Source organism: Oncorhynchus kisutch, linkage group LG14 (assembly GCF_002021735.2).
Source record: "Oncorhynchus kisutch isolate 150728-3 linkage group LG14, Okis_V2, whole genome shotgun sequence".
In the NCBI taxonomy this organism is placed as follows: Eukaryota; Metazoa; Chordata; class Actinopteri; order Salmoniformes; family Salmonidae; genus Oncorhynchus; species Oncorhynchus kisutch.
The window spans coordinates 6,213,650-6,233,189 of record NC_034187.2 but is presented as its reverse complement, the minus strand read 5'-3'; the positions used below and the strand labels follow the sequence as shown (position 1 = coordinate 6,233,189).

The 19,540-nt window shown below is 43.3% G+C and overlaps 1 protein-coding gene across 2 annotated transcripts in view; it reads left to right on the top strand.

Annotated features, from left to right (window-relative positions):
* The window catches only part of LOC109885358 (prospero homeobox protein 1), a 79,150-nt gene extending 59,894 nt beyond the window's left edge, over nt 1–19,256 (top strand). For both annotated transcript variants that reach the window (XM_031787718.1, XM_031787719.1), the window contains exon 7: nt 18,627–19,256. In XM_031787718.1, the coding sequence (XP_031643578.1) occupies nt 18,627–18,812 (186 nt within the window). In that variant the 3' untranslated portion in view covers nt 18,813–19,256. The remainder of the gene's footprint in view (nt 1–18,626) is intronic.
* The last annotated feature ends 284 nt before the right edge of the window (nt 19,257–19,540 follow it).

Here is a 19,540-nt window from a genome sequence, read left to right as displayed (position 1 = left end):
TCTTCTCCTCCTATCCACCCGTACCTCTCCTCTCCTCTCTTCTCCTCCTATCCACCCGTACCTCTCCTCTCCTCCTCTCCTCTCCTCTCCACGTAGAATACTTTGTTGTCGTTTGTCTTTTCCTTTAGTCCCTTTCTCATTCACTCTTTACGTTCTAAACTTTTTAATGACTTCATTGTGTGTGTGTGTGTGTATGTGTGTATGTGTGTATGTGTGTGTGTGTGTGTGTGTATGTGTGTGTGTGTGTGTGTGTGTGTATGTGTGTGTGTATGTGTGTGTGTGTGTGTGTGTGTGTGTATGTGTGTGTGTGTGTGTGTGTGTATGTGTGTGTGTATGTGTGTGTATGTATGTGTGTGTGTGTGTGTGTGTGTGTGTGTGTGTGTGTGTGGTGTGTGTGTGTGTGTGTGTGTGTGTGTGTGTGTGTGTGTGTGTGTGTTGTGTGTGTGTGTGTGTGTGTGAGACAAGCTGAGGTAAGTAAAGAAACTTCATTACCTTCTCCCTTCTCTTTCCGCTCCTCCCTCCCCTTTTAGGTTGTTCAACCTCTCCCCCCTTTCTTTACCTTTCTTCTAGCTCTTTCCTTGCATTCCTCCCTCTCTTCCTCCCAAATATGAATCTCTTTGTTCCCTAATAGCTGGCCTATCCACTCAGAAAATACATGAATAGAAATGAAGAGAGAGGGAGAGGTAGAGAGAGAGAGAGAGAGAGAGAGAGAGGGAGAGGTAGGAGAGAGAGAGAGAGAGAGAGAGAGAGACAGAGAGAGAGAGAGAGACAGAGAGAGAGAGAGAGAGAGAGAGAGAGAGAGACAGAGAGAGAGAGAGAGAGAGAGAGAGAGAGAGAGAGAGAGAGAGAGAGAGAGAGAGAGAGAGAGAGAGAGAGAGAGAGAGAGAGAGAGAGAGAGAGAGAGACAGAGAGAGAGAGAGAGAGAGAGAGAGAGAGAGAGAGAGAGAGCAGAGAGAGACAGAGAGAGACAGAGAGAGAGAGAGAGACGGAGAGAGACAGAGAGAGAGAGAGAGAGACAAAGAGAGAGACAGAGAGACAAAGAGAGAGAGACAGAGAGAGAGACAGAGAGACAGGAGGAGAGAGAGAGTCACCTCTCAGTCACCTGAGAGAAATGTGTGTAAGAGAGCTGTCATACTCATTGAAAGACCATTTTCTGCACTATACTTGCTTGTTTTGTCACATAAACTGAAATGAAGGCGAACAATTCTAATTTAGCCAACAGGAAATGGAGGAGCGATTTCATACCGCTGCAGTGCTGCTTGTAGTCTGTATCTCAGAAGAACAGAATATGAGTTGGCCTACTGTATGTTATCTGGCTATAAGCCATGCCATATGTTATCTGGCTATGAGCCATGCCATAGGCTGTCGGGACTGTGTTTTTGAAGTGGGTATTTTTTATGCGTAAAAGGGATCATTTGAAACAAGTACTATATGCTAGAATTAGATTTATTTGGCAACTTTAGTTGGGAATGATACAAAGCTTAGAATACACATACACTACACGACCAAAAGTATGTGGACACCTGCTCATCGAACATCTCATTTCAAAATTGGTCCACCCCTAGCTGCTATAACAGCCTCTACTCTTCTGGGAAGGCTTTCCACTAGATGTAGGAACATTGCTGCTATAACAGCCTCCACTCTTCTGGGAAGGCTCTCCACTAGATGTTGGAACATTGCTGCTATAACAGCCTCTACTCTTCTGGGAAGGCTTTCCACTAGATGTTGGAACATTGCTGCTATAACAGCCTCCACTCTTCTGGGAAGGCTTTCCACTAGATGTTGGAACATTGCTGCTATAACAGCCTCCACTCTTCTGGGAAGGCTTTCCACTAGATGTAGGAACATTGCTGCTATAACAGCCTCCACTCTTCTGGGAAGGCTTTCCACTAGATGTTGGAACATTGCTGCTATAACAGCCTCCACTCTTCTGGGAAGGCTTTCCACTAGATGTTGGAACATTGCTGCTATAACAGCCTCCAATCTTCTGGGAAGGCTTTCCACTAGATGTTGGAACATTGCTGCTATAACAGCCTCCAATCTTCTGGGAAGGCTTTCCACTAGATGTTGGAACATTGCTGCTATAACAGCCTCCACTCTTCTGGGAAGGCTTTCCTCTAGATGATGGAACATTGCTGCTATAACAGCCTCTACTCTTCTGGGAAGGCTTTCTACTCGATGATGGAAACTTGCTGCAGGGGGACTTGCTTCCATTCAGCCACAAGAACATTACTGAGGTCTGACATTGATGTAGGCCGATTAGGCCTGGCTCGCAGTCGGCGTTCCAATTCATCCCAAAGGTGTTCGATGGGGTTAAGGTCAGGGCTCTGTGCAGATCAATCAAGTTCTTCCACAGCGATCTCGACAAACCATTTCTGTACGGACCTCACTTTGTGCACTGGGGGTATTGTCCTGCTGAAACAGGAAAGGGCCTTCCCCAAACATTTGCCACAAAGTTGGAAGCACAGAATGTTATTGTATGCCGTAGCGTTAAGATTCTCCTTCAGTGGAACTAAGAGGCCCGAACCTCCTCCACCAAACTTTACAGTTGGCACTATGCATTCGGGCAGGTAGCGTTCTCCTGGTATCCGCCAAACCCAGATTTGTCCTTCGGACTGCCAGATGGTGAAGGGTGATTCATCACTCCAGAGAGAGAGTTTCCACTGCTACAGAGTCCAATGGCGGTGAGCTTTACACCACTCCAGCCCGATGCTTGGCATTGCTCATGGTGATCTTAGGCTTGTGTGCGGCTGCTCGGCCATGGAAACCCATTTCATGAAGAACCCAACAAACAGTTCTTGTGCTGAGGTTGCTTCCAGAGGCAGTTTGGAACTCGGTAGTGAGTGTTGCAAGCGAGGACAGAAGTTTTTACACGCTATAATCTTCAGCACTCGGTGGTCCCTTTCTGTGAGCTTGTGTGGCCTACCACGTCGCGGGCAGAAATATGATGAACTGACTTGTTGGAAAGGTGGCATCCCATTACGATGCCACGTTGAAAGTCACTGAGCTCTTCAGTAAGGGCCAATCTTCTGCCAGTGTTTGTCTATGGAGATTGCATGGCTGTGTGCTCGATTTGACACACCTGTAAGCAAACGGGTGTTGCTGAAATAGCCGAATCCACTAATTTGAAGGGGTGTCCACATACTTTTGTATATACTGTATAGATGGGCTGCAAGGTGTAACTATAGTGTATTCACTATTTGAAAAAGTCACACAAAAAATTTCTCTCCGTTCCTTCCCTCAGGCTGCACACGCTGTTCTCTCGTCAAGTGATCATATTTTCACCCATCAGAAAATTCTCAATATAATCTTATCTTTACTAATATGTCAAATTAGTTTTTTCGATTTAAAATGGCCCATTATCAAATGGGCAGAAACAGAAACAGGGGGATGTATTTGAAGTGGGTATGGTAATTAAAGGTAATGTCTCAGTCTATTATTTAAGATATATTTAGTAGTTAAAGGTAATGTCTCAGTCTATTATTTAAGATATATTTAGTAGTTAAAGGTAATGTGTCAGCCTATTATTTATGAGATATTTAGTAGTTAAAGGTAATGTGTCAGCCTATTATTTAAGATATATTTAGTAGTTAAAGGTAATGTCTCAGTCTATTATTTATGCGATATTTAGTAGTTAAAGGTAATGTGTCAGCCTATTATTTATGAAAATATATATTTTTAAAACTATTTCTAGGCTATTCAAAATCAAATCAAAAATTCACAGTAGTTGTAGGCTAACTCTGCATCAGCAGCATCACCTAGGCCTGTACGTTCGGTTCACAGTTTGGGGCCTAGCATGAGTCCATAGCAACCAGTCCATCCAATATGCATAATAATCCCAAGGAGATTACTGGAATATGTTTCATTTTGGAGTATAGGCTAATTAACCAATTATCTACCAAAGGCCTCTTAAATCAGTTTTCTTGTCATGTTTTTTCCCTGCAGTGAAGTAGTATCCAGTAGGCTATGTATTTTATATTGGCACAATCCTTATTTTATTTTCAGGGTTTAATTCAGGATTGGTTTAATGTATATGCCTATACATAAACTCAATTTACACAGGGGTTGTTTTGAAGTGATCATCACCTGACAAAGCACTGTCTATGTCCTTGTGTTTGGCTTTGAAACGACGTCCACAAAGACCAGGTTTTCCACTCAATTTCAACCTGTTGTTGAACTCAAAAAACTGCAGGAAGTAGTTTGGGGTGGGTGTGCTGTGATTTTTATTTTTTGCTGACAGGGGTGGGGGGGGGGGGCAGAAACGGTTTTGCCCGCGCTGAAGACATCTATATCAGTCCACTATATCAGTCCACTAATACAGGACGCTGAAGACATCTATATCAGTCCACTATATCAGTCCACTAATACAGGACGCTGAAGACATCTATATCAGTCCACTATATCAGTCCACTAATACAGGACGCTGAAGACATCTATATCAGTCCACTATATCAGTCCACTAATACAGGACGCTGAAGACATCTATATCAGTCCACTAATACAGGACGCTGAAGACATCTATATCAGTCCACTATATCAGTCCACTAATACAGGACGCTGAAGACATCTATATCAGTCCACTATATCAGTCCACTAATACAGGACGCTGAAGACATCTATATCAGTCCACTATATCAGTCCACTAATACAGGACGCTGAAGACATCTATATCAGTCCACTATATCAGTCCACTAATACAGGACGCTGAAGACATCTATATCAGTCCACTATATCAGTCCACTAATACAGGACGCTGAAGACATCTATATCAGTCCACTATATCAGTCCACTAATACAGGACGCTGAAGACATCTATATCAGTCCACTATATCAGTCCACTAATACAGGACGCTGAAGACATCTATATCAGTCCACTAATACAGGACGCTGAAGACATCTATATCAGTCCACTATATCAGTCCACTAATACAGGACGCTGAAGACATCTATATCAGTCCACTAATACAGGACGCTGAAGACATCTATATCAGTCCACTATATCAGTCCACTAATACAGGACGCTGAAGACATCTATATCAGTCCACTATATCAGTCCACTAATACAGGACGCTGAAGACATCTATATCAGTCCACTATATCAGTCCACTAATACAGGACGCTGAAGACATCTATATCAGTCCACTATATCAGTCCACTAATACAGGACGCTGAAGACATCTATATCAGTCCACTATATCAGTCCACTAATACAGGACGCTGAAGACATCTATATCAGTCCACTATATCAGTCCACTAATACAGGACGCTGAAGACATCTATATCAGTCCACTATATCAGTCCACTAATACAGGACGCTGAAGACATCTATATCAGTCCACTATATCAGTCCACTAATACAGGACGCTGAAGACATCTATATCAGTCCACTATATCAGTCCACTAATACAGGACGCTGAAGACATCTATATCAGTCCACTATATCAGTCCACTAATACAGGACGCTGAAGACATCTATATCAGTCCACTATCAGTCCACTAATACAGGACGCTGAAGACATCTATATCAGTCCACTAATACAGGACGCTGAAGACATCTATATCAGTCCACTATATCAGTCCACTAATACAGGACGCTGAAGACATCTATATCAGTCCACTATATCAGTCCACTAATACAGGACGCTGAAGACATCTATATCAGTCCACTATATCAGTCCACTAATACAGGACGCTGAAGACATCTATATCAGTCCACTATATCAGTCCACTAATACAGGACGCTGAAGACATCTATATCAGTCCACTATATCAGTCCACTAATACAGGACGCTGAAGACATCTATATCAGTCCACTATATCAGTCCACTAATACAGGACGCTGAAGACATCTATATCAGTCCACTATATCAGTCCACTAATACAGGACGCTGAAGACATCTATCAGTCCACTATATCAGTCCACTAATACAGGACGCTGAAGACATCTATATCAGTCCACTATATCAGTCCACTAATACAGGACGCTGAAGACATCTATATCAGTCCACTATATCAGTCCACTAATACAGGACGCTGAAGACATCTATATCAGTCCACTATATCAGTCCACTAATACAGGACGCTGAAGACATCTATATCAGTCCACTAATACAGGACGCTGAAGACATCTATATCATTCCACTATATCAGTCCACTAATACAGGACGCTGAAGACATCTATATCAGTCCACTATATCAGTCCACTAATACAGGACGCTGAAGACATCTATATCAGTCCACTATATCAGTCCACTAATACAGGACGCTGAAGACATCTATATCAGTCCACTATATCAGTCCACTAATACAGGACGCTGAAGACATCTATATCAGTCCACTAATACAGGACGCTGAAGACATCTATATCAGTCCCACTATATCAGTCCACTAATACAGGACGCTGAAGACATCTATATCAGTCCACTATATCAGTCCACTAATACAGGACGCTGAAGACATCTATATCAGTCCACTATATCAGTCCACTAATACAGGACGCTGAAGACATCTATATCAGTCCACTATATCAGTCCACTAAAGGAACTATCCCCCAGACGGACGCTGAAGACATCTATATCAGTCCACTATATCAGTCCACTAATACAGGACGCTGAAGACATCTATATCAGTCCACTATATCAGTCCACTAATACAGGACGCTGAAGACATCTATATCAGTCCACTATATCAGTCCACTAATACAGGACGCTGAAGACATCTATATCAGTCCACTATATCAGTCCACTATATCAGTCCCCTATATCAGTCCACTAAAGACATCTATATCCACTAATACAGGACAAGTAAAGGCCCAGTGCACTACTTTTGTGAAAAAGTTCAAACCAACTTGTATTTGAGTGTTTGCCAGCCTTTGTAATTTGAGTCTGATAATTATCTGTTCAAAATGTAGTTTATATTTGAGATTCTTCAAAGTAGCCACCCTTTGTCTGGATGACAGCTTTGCACACTCTTGGCATTCTCTCAACCAGCACCTTTATTTAACCAGGTAGGCCAGTTGAGAGCAAGTTCTCATTTACAACTGCGATCTGGCCAAGATAAAGCAAAGCAGTGCGACACAAACAACAACAACAGAGTTACACATGAGATAAACAAACACAGTCAATAATACAGTAGAACAAACACAGTCAATAACACAGTAGAACAAACACAGTCAATAACACAGTAGAACAAACACAGTCAATAACACAGTAGAACAAACACAGTCAATAATACAGTAGAACAAACACACAGTCAATAACACAAATTTTAAAAATCTGTATACAGTTTGTGCAAATAAATTGAGGAGGTAAGGCAATAAATAGGCCAATAGTGGCTGGAGTGATGGATCTGCAGATGAGGATGTGCAAGTAGATATACTGGTGTGTAAAAGAGCAGAAAAACAAAAACACATATGGGGATGAGGTAGGTAGTTGGTTGGATGGGCTATTTACAGATGGGCTGTGCACAGCTGCAGCGATCGGTAAGCTGCTCTGACAGCTGATGCTTTGAAGTTAGTGAGGGAGATATAAAGACTCCAACTTCAGTGATTTTTGCAGTTCGTTCCAGTCATTGGCAGCAGAGAACTGGAAGAAAAGGCGGCCAAAGGAGTAATTGGCTTTCGGGATGACCAGTGAAATATACCTGCTGGAGCGCGTGCTACGGGGGGGTGTTGCTATGGTGACCAGTGAGCTGAGATAAGGCGGGGCTTTACCTAGCAAAGACTTATAGATGACCTGGAGCCAGTGGGTTTGGCGACGAATATGTAGCGAGGGCGAACCAACGAGAGCATACAGGTCGCAGTGGTGGGTTGTATATGGGGCTTTGGTGATAAAACGGATGGCACTGTGATAGACTGCATCCAGTTTGCTGAGTAGAGTGTTGGAAGCTATTTTGTAGATGACATCGCCAAAGTCGAGGATCAGTAGGATAGTCAGTTTTACGAGGGTATGTTTGGCAGCGTGAGTGAAGGATGCTTTTGTTGCGAAATAGGAAGCCAATTATATATTTAACTTTGGATTGGAGATGCTTAATGTGAGATTGGAAAGAGTTTACAGTCGAACCAGACACCTAGGTATTTATAGTTGTCCACATATTCTAAGTCAGAACCGTCCAGAGTAGTGATGCTAGTCGGGTGGGTTGGTGCGGGCAGCGATTGGTTGAACAGCATGCATTTAGTTTTACCTGCATTTAAAAGCAGTTGGAGGCCACGGAAGGAGAGTTGTAGGGCGTTGAAGCTCGTTTGGAGGATTACAGATGTCTACATCGGTCTGTAAATACTAGTAAAGGGCACTACTTTTTGAAATTATTTATTTATTTATTTTTATTTATTTTTATTTACTTTTTGTGCAAACACGTTTAAAAATATAAATAAATAAAATAAAAATAAATAAAAATAAATAAATAATTTCAATATATATATTTTGAAAAATATTATTATTCTGAATATTCAGAGGTGCTGCAGCACCGTCAGCATCTCCACTTCCTGTTTCAACTGCTTTTTCAGTGAAGTGAGTATTTAAAGATGCTGTTCTGTTGATTTTTGTTCGCATTTGCATTCATGTCAGAGTGGTTAGAGGGACAATAGAGCCCTGAGTAAGCAGGCCATTAGGACCTGATGGAGGGACAATAGAGCCCTGAGTACCAGGCCATTAGAACCTGATGGAGGGACATTAGAGCCCTGAGTAAGCAGGCCATTAGGACCTGATGCAGGGACAATAGAGCCCTGAGTACCAGGCCATTAGAACCTGATGGAGGGACATTAGAGCCCTGAGTAAGCAGGCCATTAGGACCTGATGGAGGGACAATAGAGCCCTGAGTACCAGGCCATTAGGACCTGATGGAGGGACAGTAGATCCCTGAGTACCAGGCCATTAGGACCTGATGGAAGGACAATAGAGCCCTGAGTACCAGGCCATTAGGACCTGATGGAGGGACAGTAGAGCCCTGAGTACCAGGCCATTAGTGACCTGATGGTCATTAGCTAGTTGCAGCCCTATTTTAGGCTTCTTCTATAGTGTCTGGAGAGAGGAAACAGTGCAGACACAGTGATCTCAGCCATCTGATTGGCTAGCGATAGGCCTATAGGTGCACTTGATTTGCTCTCCTTCAAAATGGGAACACTTTTCCAACAGCGTGGGAAAAAAGGAAGGAACGCAAGACTTTATCGTTGTTTTTAATTTACAGAAATGTCTTGGAGATGGACTAGAAATGTCTTGGAAATGGACTAGAAATGTCTTGGAGATGGACTAGAAATGTCTTGGAGATGGACTAGAAATGTCTTGGAGATGGACTAGAAATGTCTTGGCGATCGACTAGAAATGTCTTGGCGATCGACTAGAAATGTCTTGGCGATCGACTAGAAATGTCTTGGAGATCGACTAGAAATGTCTTGAAGATCGACTAGAAATGTCTTGGCGATCGACTAGAAATGTCTTGGCGATCGACTAGAAATGTCTTGGAGATCGACTAGAAATGTCTTGGCGATCGACTAGAAATGTCTTGAAGATCGACTAGAAATGTCTTGAAGATCGACTAGAAATGTCTTGAAGATCGACTAGAAATGTCTTGAAGATCGACTAAAATCGTCTTGGAGATTGACTAGTTGGAAGAATAGATGTTCTTTCAAAGTTGGCAGACACGCGCGCACACACACACACACACACACACACACACACACACACACACACACACACACACACACACACACACACACACACACACACACACACACACACACACACACACACACACACAGAGAGAGAGAAGAGGGTTTGTGGGGCTTGGCCTAGGGGGTATGGAGAGGGGTGGCATTTTGGGGAGCTTAAAGAGGAGGGTCTCATTTTTCTTTTAGTCTACAATTCAAAGGAGCACACACACACACACACGCCTCGAGGCTACGGAAGGTTCACACACTCACGTTTCAGGACTGTCTTGTTTCAGGACTGTCAAGATTCAGGACTGTCTTGTTTCAGGACTGTCTTGTTTCAGGACTGTCTTGTTTCAGGACTGTCTTGTTTCAGGACTGTCTTGTTTCCTATGTGATTAGTTCCCACCCTGTTAGAGAAAACTCTCCATATTCCTCTTCTTTAACTCTTTACCTTCTCTCTTTTACTGATGAAAAGACCGGTCACTGTTTCCTCTGCGATGGAGGGGCTTGTGTGTGTGTGTGTGTGTCTGTGCTTGCGTGCATGTGCGTACGTGTGTGTTTTAAAGTGTTCTAGGTGTGTGTGAGTGTCTGTGATCAATATCTCTCTAGCCCAGAGAACAATCAATTAAACACACATGTTGTGTCTACTTGAACACTGGGGAGCTCTCCCTTTTTATGTATTTCTCTCCCTCCTACAATCCCCCTCGCTTTCACCCTCTCTCCTCTCTCTCCTTCCCTCCTACAATCCCCCTCGCTTTCACCCTCTCTCCTCTCTCTCTCTCCTTCCCTCCTACCATCCCCCCTCGCTTTCACCCCCTCTCCTCTCTCTCTCTCCTCTCTCTCTCTCCTTCCCTCCTACCATCCCCCCTCGCTTTCACCCTCTCTCCTCTCTCTCTCTCCTCTCTCTCTCCCTCTCTCTCTCTCCTTCCCTCCTACCATCCCCCCTCGCTTTCACCCTCTCTCTCCTTCCCTCCTACCATCCCCCTCGCTTTCACCCCCTCTCCTCTCTCTCTCCCTCTCTCTCTCTCCTTCCCTCCTACCATCCCCCCTCGCTTTCACCCCCTCTCCTCTCTCTCTCCCTCTCTCTCTCTCCTTCCCTCCTACCATCCCCCCTCGCTTTCACCCTCTCTCTCCTTCCCTCCTACAATCCCCCTCGCTTTCACCCTCTTTCCTCTCTCTCTCCCTCTCTCTCTCTCTCCTTCCCTCCAACCATCCCCCTCACTTTCACCCTCTCTCCTCTCTCTCTCCCTCTCTCTCCTTCCCTCCTACCATCCCCCCTCGCTTTCACCCTCTCTCCTCTCTCTCCCTCTCTCTCTCTCCTTCCCTCCTACCATCCCCCCTCGCTTTCACCTTCTCTCCTCTCTCTCTCTCCTTCCCTCCTACAATCCCCCTCGCTTTCACCCTCCCTCTTCTCCTTCTTCCCTCCTACAATCCCCCTCGCTTTCACCCTCTCTCCTCTCTCCTTCCCTCCTACAATCCCCCTCACTTTCACCCTCTTTCCTCTCTCTCTCCTTCCCTCATCTCTCTCTCCTTCCCTCATCTCTCTCTCCTTCCCTCATCTCTCTCTCCTTCCATCATCTCTCTCCTTCCCTCATCTCCCTCTCTCCTTCCCTCATCTCTCTCTCTCTCTCTTTCTCTCTCCCACTTCTATCCTCCTCTGCCTCCCCTCCACTTCTATCCTCCCTTTCTCCTCTCCCATCCTTTCTTCCCTCTCTTTACTTCCTCTCCCTTTCCTCTCTTCCCCCTCATCTCTTCTCCTCTCTTCCTCAGAGTAGAGAAAGGTAGTGATTATGTTAACTTATAGAGCAAGTTATCAGTGGGTCTGACAGATAGCTATAATTACACTAAACTGGGATGGCAGGTGTCTTTGTCTAAGACAGAGGGTGAACGGCATTGAGATTGGCAGCAGTGTGTGTGTGTCTTTAGAGAGTTTGTGTGTGTGTGTGTCTTTAGAGAGTGTGTGTGTTTGTGTGTGTGAATGCATTCAAGCATTCTCGAAGATGAAGGCAATGTCTTTGTTACTGAGACTGATTGGAGTCACGCGGACTGTGTGTGTGTGTGTGTGTGTGTGTGTGTGTGTGTGTGTGTGTGTGTGTGTGTGTGTGTGTGTGTGTGTGTGTGTGTGAGACAATAGCCAGGGTCATCTGACCGTGAGGCAGCCCCTCATATCACATGACGGTCTGAAGGACGCATCTTTGTTACTGAGACTCTGTCAGAGACAGCTGTTCTGCACACACATACACACACACACACAGACACCTTAGGAGCCAGTGAGATAACTGGACACTGGGTACGAGAGGGATTGCCCAAAGGAAGTTTGATTTGAGGAAGAAAGAATGATGTGTGTGTGTCCGGGGGTTGGGGGTCATTCACTTGAGTACACAGAGAAAGAGAGAGAGAGAGAGAGAGAGAGAGAGAGAGAGAGACAGAGAGAGAGAGAGAGAGAGACAGAGAGAGAGAGAGAGACAGAGAGACAGAGAGAGAGAGAGAGACAGAGAGAGAGCGAGAGAGGGAGAGAGAGAGAGAGAGAGAGACAAAGAGAGAGAGAGAGGCGTCGAAGCCTGAGTAATTTTAAGAAATGCTATAGATGGAAGGAATGTAATGTGGAAACCTACCAAAAAACAATTAGGCAACAACAAATTCAATCCCTTTTAGACAACTTCCAGGACAAAACATTCCATTGTATTAGTGAAGGTGTGAACTTGGCAGTAGAAAATCTAAACAGTATATTTGACCTCTCAGCTTCCCTAGCAAATCTAAACAGTATATTTGACCTCTCAGCTTCCCTAGCAAATCTAAACAGTATATTTGACCTCTCAGCTTCCCTAGCAAAGCTAAACAGTATATTTGACCTCTCAGCTTCCCTAGCAAATCTAAACAGTATATTTGACCTCTCAGCTTCCCTAGCAAATCTAAACAGTATATCTGACCTCTCAGCTTCCCTAGCAAATCTAAACAGTATATTTGACCTCTCAGCTTCCCTAGCAAATCTAAACAGTATATCTGACCTCTCAGCTTCCCTAGCAAATCTAAACAGTATATTTGACCTCTCAGCTTCCCTAGCAAATCTAAACAGTATATTTGACCTCTCAGCTTCCCTAGCAAATCTAAACAGTATATTTGACCTCTCAGCTTCCCTAGCAAATCTAAACAGTATATTTGACCTCTCAGCTTCCCTAGCAAATCTAAACAGTATATTTGACCTCTCAGCTTCCCTAGCAAATCTAAACAGTATATTTGACCTCTCAGCTTCCCTAGCAAATCTAAACAGTATATTTGACCTCTCAGCTTCCCTAGCAAATCTAAACAGTATATTTGACCTCTCAGCTTCCCTATCAAATCTAAACAGTATATTTGACCTCTCAGCTTCCCTAGCAAATCTAAACAGTATATTTGACCTCTCAGCTTCCCTAGCAAATCTAAACAGTATATTTGACCTCTCAGCTTCCCTAGCAAAGCTAAACAGTATATTTGACCTCTCAGCTTCCCTAGCAAATCTAAACAGTATATTTGACCTCTCAGCTTCCCTAGCAAATCTAAACAGTATATCTGACCTCTCAGCTTCCCTAGCAAATCTAAACAGTATATTTGACCTCTCAGCTTCCCTAGCAAATCTAAACAGTATATCTGACCTCTCAGCTTCCCTAGCAAATCTAAACCAGTATATTTGACCTCTCAGCTTCCCTAGCAAATCTAAACAGTATATTTGACCTCTCAGCTTCCCTAGCAAATCTAAACAGTATATTTGACCTCTCAGCTTCCCTAGCAAATCTAAACAGTATATTTGACCTCTCAGCTTCCCTAGCAAATCTAAACAGTATATTTGACCTCTCAGCTTCCCTAGCAAATCTAAACAGTATATTTGACCTCTCAGCTTCCCTAGCAAATCTAAACAGTATATTTGACCTCTCAGCTTCCCTAGCAAATCTAAACAGTATATTTGACCTCTCAGCTTCCCTATCAAATCTAAACAGTATATTTGACCTCTCAGCTTCCCTAGCAAATCTAAACAGTATATTTGACCTCTCAGCTTCCCTAGCAAATCTAAACAGTATATTTGACCTCTCAGCTTTCCCTAGCAAATCTAAACAGTATATTTGACCTCTCAGCTTCCCTAGCAAATCTAAACAGTATATTTGACCTCTCAGCTTCCCTAGCAAATCTAAACAGTATATTTGACCTCTCAGCTTCCCTAGCAAAGCTAAACAGTATATTTGACCTCTCAGCTTCCCTAGCAAATCTAAACAGTATATTTGACCTCTCAGCTTCCCTAGCAAATCTAAACAGTATATCTGACCTCTCAGCTTCCCTAGCAAATCTAAACAGTATATTTGACCTCTCAGCTTCCCTAGCAAATCTAAACAGTATATCTGACCTCTCAGCTTCCCTAGCAAATCTAAACAGTATATTTGACCTCTCAGCTTCCCTAGCAAATCTAAACAGTATATTTGACCTCTCAGCTTCCCTAGCAAATCTAAACAGTATATTTGACCTCTCAGCTTCCCTAGCAAATCTAAACAGTATATTTGACCTCTCAGCTTCCCTAGCAAATCTAAACAGTATATTGACCTCTCAGCTTCCCTAGCAAATCTAAACAGTATATTTGACCTCTCAGCTTCCCTAGCAAATCTAAACAGTATATTTGACCTCTCAGCTTCCCTAGCAAATCTAAACAGTATATTTGACCTCTCAGCTTCCCTATCAAATCTAAACAGTATATTTGACCTCTCAGCTTCCCTAGCAAATCTAAACAGTATATTTGACCTCTCAGCTTCCCTAGCAAATCTAAACAGTATATTTGACCTCTCAGCTTCCCTAGCAAATCTAAACAGTATATTTGACCTCTCAGCTTCCCTAGCAAATCTAAACAGTATATTTGACCTCTCAGCTTCCTAGCAAATCTAACAGTATATTTGACCTCTCAGCTTCCCTAGCAAATCTAAACAGTATATTTGACCTCTCAGCTTCCCTAGCAAAGCTAAACAGTATATTTGACCTCTCAGCTTCCCTAGCAAATCTAAACAGTATATTTGACCTCTCAGCTTCCCTAGCAAATCTAAACAGTATATCTGACCTCTCAGCTTCCCTAGCAAATCTAAACAGTATATCTGACCTCTCAGCTTCCCTAGCAAATCTAAACAGTATATCTTGACCTCTCAGCTTCCCTAGCAAATCTAAACAGTATATTTGACCTCTCAGCTTCCCTAAGCAAATCTAAACAGTATATTTGACCTCTCAGCTTCCCTAGCAAATCTAAACAGTATATTTGACCTCTCAGCTTCCCTAGCAAATCTAAACAGTATATTGACCTCTCAGCTTCCCTAGCAAATCTAAACAGTATATTTGACCTCTCAGCTTCCCTAGCAAATCTAAACAGTATATTTGACCTCTCAGCTTCCCTAGCAAATCTAAACAGTATATTTGACCTCTCAGCTTCCCTAGCAAATCTAAACAGTATATTTGACCTCTCAGCTTCCCTAGCAAATCTAAATATGTCAAACAGAAAACCAAAGAAACTTAATAACAATAACAAATGATTTGATGAAGAATGCAAAAACGTAAGAAAATAAATTGATCAAATCTAAACATTTCAAACAGAAAACCTGAAGAAAATGAACAACAATGACAAATGTTTTGATGAAGAATGCAAAAACCTAAGAAAGAAATTGAGAAACCTGTCCAACCAAAAACATAGAGACCCGGAAAACCTGAGTCTACGCCTTCACTATGGTGAATCACTAAAACAATACAGAAATACACTATGGAAAAAGAAGAAACCGCATTTCAGAAATCAGCTCAATGTAAGAAGAATCCATAGACTCTAACCACTTGAAAACACTAAACAAACAACAACACAAAGAATTATCTATCCAAAATGGAGATGTATGGATAAACCACTTCTCCAATCTTTTTGGCTCTAAAACAAGGAATAAACAGCGAAAACATATACATGATCAAATACAAATCTTAGAATCAACTATTAAAGACGACCAGAACCCACTGGATTCCAGAACCCACTGGATTCTCCAATTACATTGAATAAACTACAGGACAAAATACAAACCCTCCAAACCAAAAAGGCCTGTGGTGTTGATGGTATCCTCAATGAAATGATCAAATATACAGACAACACATTCCAATTGGCTATACTTTTACTCTTTAACATCATCCTTAGCTCTGGCATCTTCCCCAATGTTTGGAACCAAGGACTGATCACCCAAATCCCAAAATTTTTGACTCAAATTAAGGAATGCTTTGACTATGTACAGACTCAGTGAGCATAGCCTTGCTATTGAGAAAGGCCGCCGTAGGCAGACATGGCTCTCAAGAGAAGACAGGCTATGTGCTCACTGCCCACAAAATGAGGTGGAAACTGAGCTGCACTTCCTAACCTCCTGCCCAATGTATGACCATATTAGAGAGACATATTTCCCTCAGATTACACAGATCCACAAAGAATTCGATAACAAATCCAATTTTGATAAACTCCCATATCTACTGGGTGAAATTCCACAGTGTGTCATGTTTTTTATTGTTTATTTCACTTTAGTTTATGATCTATTTCATTTGCTTTGACAATGTAAACATATGTTTCACCTGCACAGTAAGCCATTTGAATTCAATTGAGAGAGAGAGAGAGAGAGAGAGAGAGAGAATTATTCTTGCCACAAAACCCTTTTGTCTCTGTCTGCTGGCTGGAGGCTTTAATTGTTGGTTACCTCTCATCTTATTGTGGTGACACTCAGCTGTTGGTCTTCACACACTCCCACACACTAACACAATCACTCACACACACACACACACACACACACACACACACACACACACACACACACACACACACACACACACAGTCTGTTGTAGGCTATTGTAAAGATTAATCCATTATGGGCGGCCTAGTTGACCACTAAACACTGGAATACAGCTATCATAGGCTTAACACACACACAGAGAGATCTGTCTTGTCCATCGTAAATCAGGCCTGTAAAGAGGTCCAAATTACAGATGGCTCTATCTGTCTCCCTTTGTCTGCCTGCCCAACTCTCTCTGTCTGCGTGCGTGTGTGTGGACATGAAGTCCCCACAAGAATGGTAAACAAACAAAAATTTGACCAACAAGGGGACATTTTGTTTGTCCCCACAAGGTCAAATGCTATTTCTAGGGAGTTTAGGGTTAAGGTTCAAATTAGAGTTAGAGTTACATTAAGGGATAGGAGCTAGGGTTAGGTTTAGGAGCTAGGGTTAGGAGCTAGGGTTAGGTTTAGGAGTTAGGAGCTAGGGTTAGGCTTAGGCTTAGGAGCTAGGGTTAGCTTTAGGGACTAGGGTTAGGTTTAGGAGCTAGGGTTAGGTTTAGGGGCTAGGGTTAGGTTTAGGAGCTAGGGTTAGGTTTAGGAGCTAGGGTTAGGAGCTAGGGTTAGGTTTAGGAGCTAGGGTTAGGAGCTAGGGTTAGGGGCTAGGGTTAGGTTTAGGAGCTAGGGTTAGGTTTAGGAGCTAGGGTTAGGAGCTAGGGTTAGGTTTAGGAGTTAGGAGCTAGGGTTAGGAGCTAGGGTTAGGCTTAGGAGCTAGGGTTAGCTTTAGAGGCTAGGGTTAGGTTTGGGAGCTAGGGTTAGGTTTAGGAGCTAGGGTTAGGTTTAGGAGCTAGGGTTAGGTTTAGGAGCTAGGGTTAGGAGCTAGGGTTAGGTTTAGGAGCTAGGGTTAGGAGCTAGGGTTAGGTTTAGGGGCTAGGGTTAGGTTTAGGAGCTAGGGTTAGGTTTAGGAGCTAGGGTTAGGAGCTAGGGTTAGGTTTAGGGGCTAGTGTTAGGAGCTAGGGTTAGGTTTAGGAGCTAGGGTTAGGAGCTAGGGTTAGGTTTAGGGTTAGGGTTACGGTTAGGGTTAGGCTTAGAAGCTAGGGTTAGGAGCTAGGGTTAGGTTTAGGGGCTAGGGTTAGGAGCTAGAGTTAGGTTTAGGAGCTAGGGTTAGGAGCTAGGGTTAGGTTTAGGGGCTAGGGTTAGGTTTAGGAGCTAGGGTTAGGTTTAGGAGCTAGGGTTAGGTTTAGGGGCTAGGGTTCGGAGCTAGGGTTAGGTTTAGGGGCTAGGGTTAGGTTTAGGAGCTAGGGTTAGGTTTAGGAGCTAGGGTTAGGAGCTAGGGTTAGCTTTAGGGGCTAGGGTTAGGTTTAGGAGCTAGGGTTAGGTTTAGGAGCTAGGGTTAGGTTTAGGGGCTAGGGTTAGGTTTAGGAGCTAGGGTTAGGTTTAGGAGCTAGGGTTAGGAGCTAGGGGCTAGGGTTAGGTTTAGGAGCTAGGGTTAGGCTTAGAAGCTAGGGTTAGGAGCTAGGGTTAGGTTTAGGGGCCAGGGTTAGGAGCTAGAGTTAGGGTTAGGAGCTAGGGTTAGGTTTAGGGGCTAGGGTTAGGTTTAGGAGCTAGGGTTAGGTTTAGGAGCTAGGGTTAGGTTTAGGGGCTAGGGTTAGGTTTAGGAGCTAGGGTTAGGTTTAGGAGCTAGGGTTAGGAGCTAGGGTTAGGTTTAGGGGTTAGGTTTAGGGGCTAGGGTTAGGTTTAGGAGCTAGGGTTCTGTTTAGGAGCTAGGTTTAGGTTTAGGCTTAGGAGCTAGGGTTAGGCTTAGGAGCTAGGGTTAGGAGCTAGGGTTAGGTTTAGGAGCTAGGGTTAGGAGCTAGGGTTAGGGTTAGGAGCTAGGGTTAGGTTTAGGAGCTAGGGTTAGGAGCTAGGGTTAGGAGCTAGGGTTAGGGTTAGGAGCTAGGGTTAGGTTTAGGAGCTAGGGTTAGGAGCTAGGGTTAGGAGCTAGGGTTAGGTTTAGGGTTAGGAAAATATTATTTTGAATGGGACTGAATTGTGTGTACCCACAAGGTTAGCTGTACAAGTATGCGTGTGTGTGTGTGTGTGTGTGTGTGTGTGTGTGTGTGTGTGTGTGTGTGTGTGTGTGTGTGTGTGTGTGCATGTGTAACCTGATGCCTTTAGTGATGTCATTCTCTCTATGTCTCTCTCTCTCAGGTTCCAGAGCGGTTCCTGGAAGTGTCCCAGCTGACGCTGAGGGAGTTTTTCAACGCCATAGTAGCAGGGAAGGACGTGGACCCATCCTGGAAGAAGGCCATCTATAAGGTGATCTGTAAACTAGACAGTGAAGTCCCCGAGGTCTTCAAATCACCCAACTGTCTGCAAGAGCTACTGAACGAATGAACTTGACGTTTCGGGACAAAACCACATCGAGTCCACACTCAAAAAAAGAAAAAAGTTTTGTTTTAAAAACTGTATAGATTTTCAGTTTTTGTACAATTCTGTCTACTACCGTTTTTGTAAAATGTTACACTTTGACCAGTTTTTTTTTCTTCCTTTGTCTGTGGCCAACAAAAAGAAACGAGAGGAATGGTTTTCTGCTGAAGAATTACAGACAACTATAATCTCTGGATGAATGGAGTTGAAAGTGTATATGACATTGATGTTGGGGATGTCTCATCAAAAACAAGTTCTGTCACATACAGTACATCTCACTGTACTTACAGACAAATGTCCCCGCCTCAACAACAACAACAACAACAACATTGTTTTAAAAAGAGCTGTAAATAAAAATAAATAAAAAGTGAACATGTTTTTTTAGATGACATTTTGAGATTAGACCTTATTTGGTTTTCTATCTTAAGTGGGTTTTAAACGCTCCAATAAGAACGCGCCGTCCAGACATCAGACTGGAACAGTTTTCTACGGACAACTTCGCCTTCGGGACGAGTATGAAGACAATGTGTTGGATTCAATCCGTATCGCGGAAGATTCACGGAATTGAATCCAGCCCTATATTTAAATTTATATTGTGGACGTATCAGACAAAGGTCACTTCTAATAAAGTGTCACCCCCCCCCAACCCCCGACACCTCTTCTTCGGCACAAAGTGACAAACTCCTCCTCCTCTG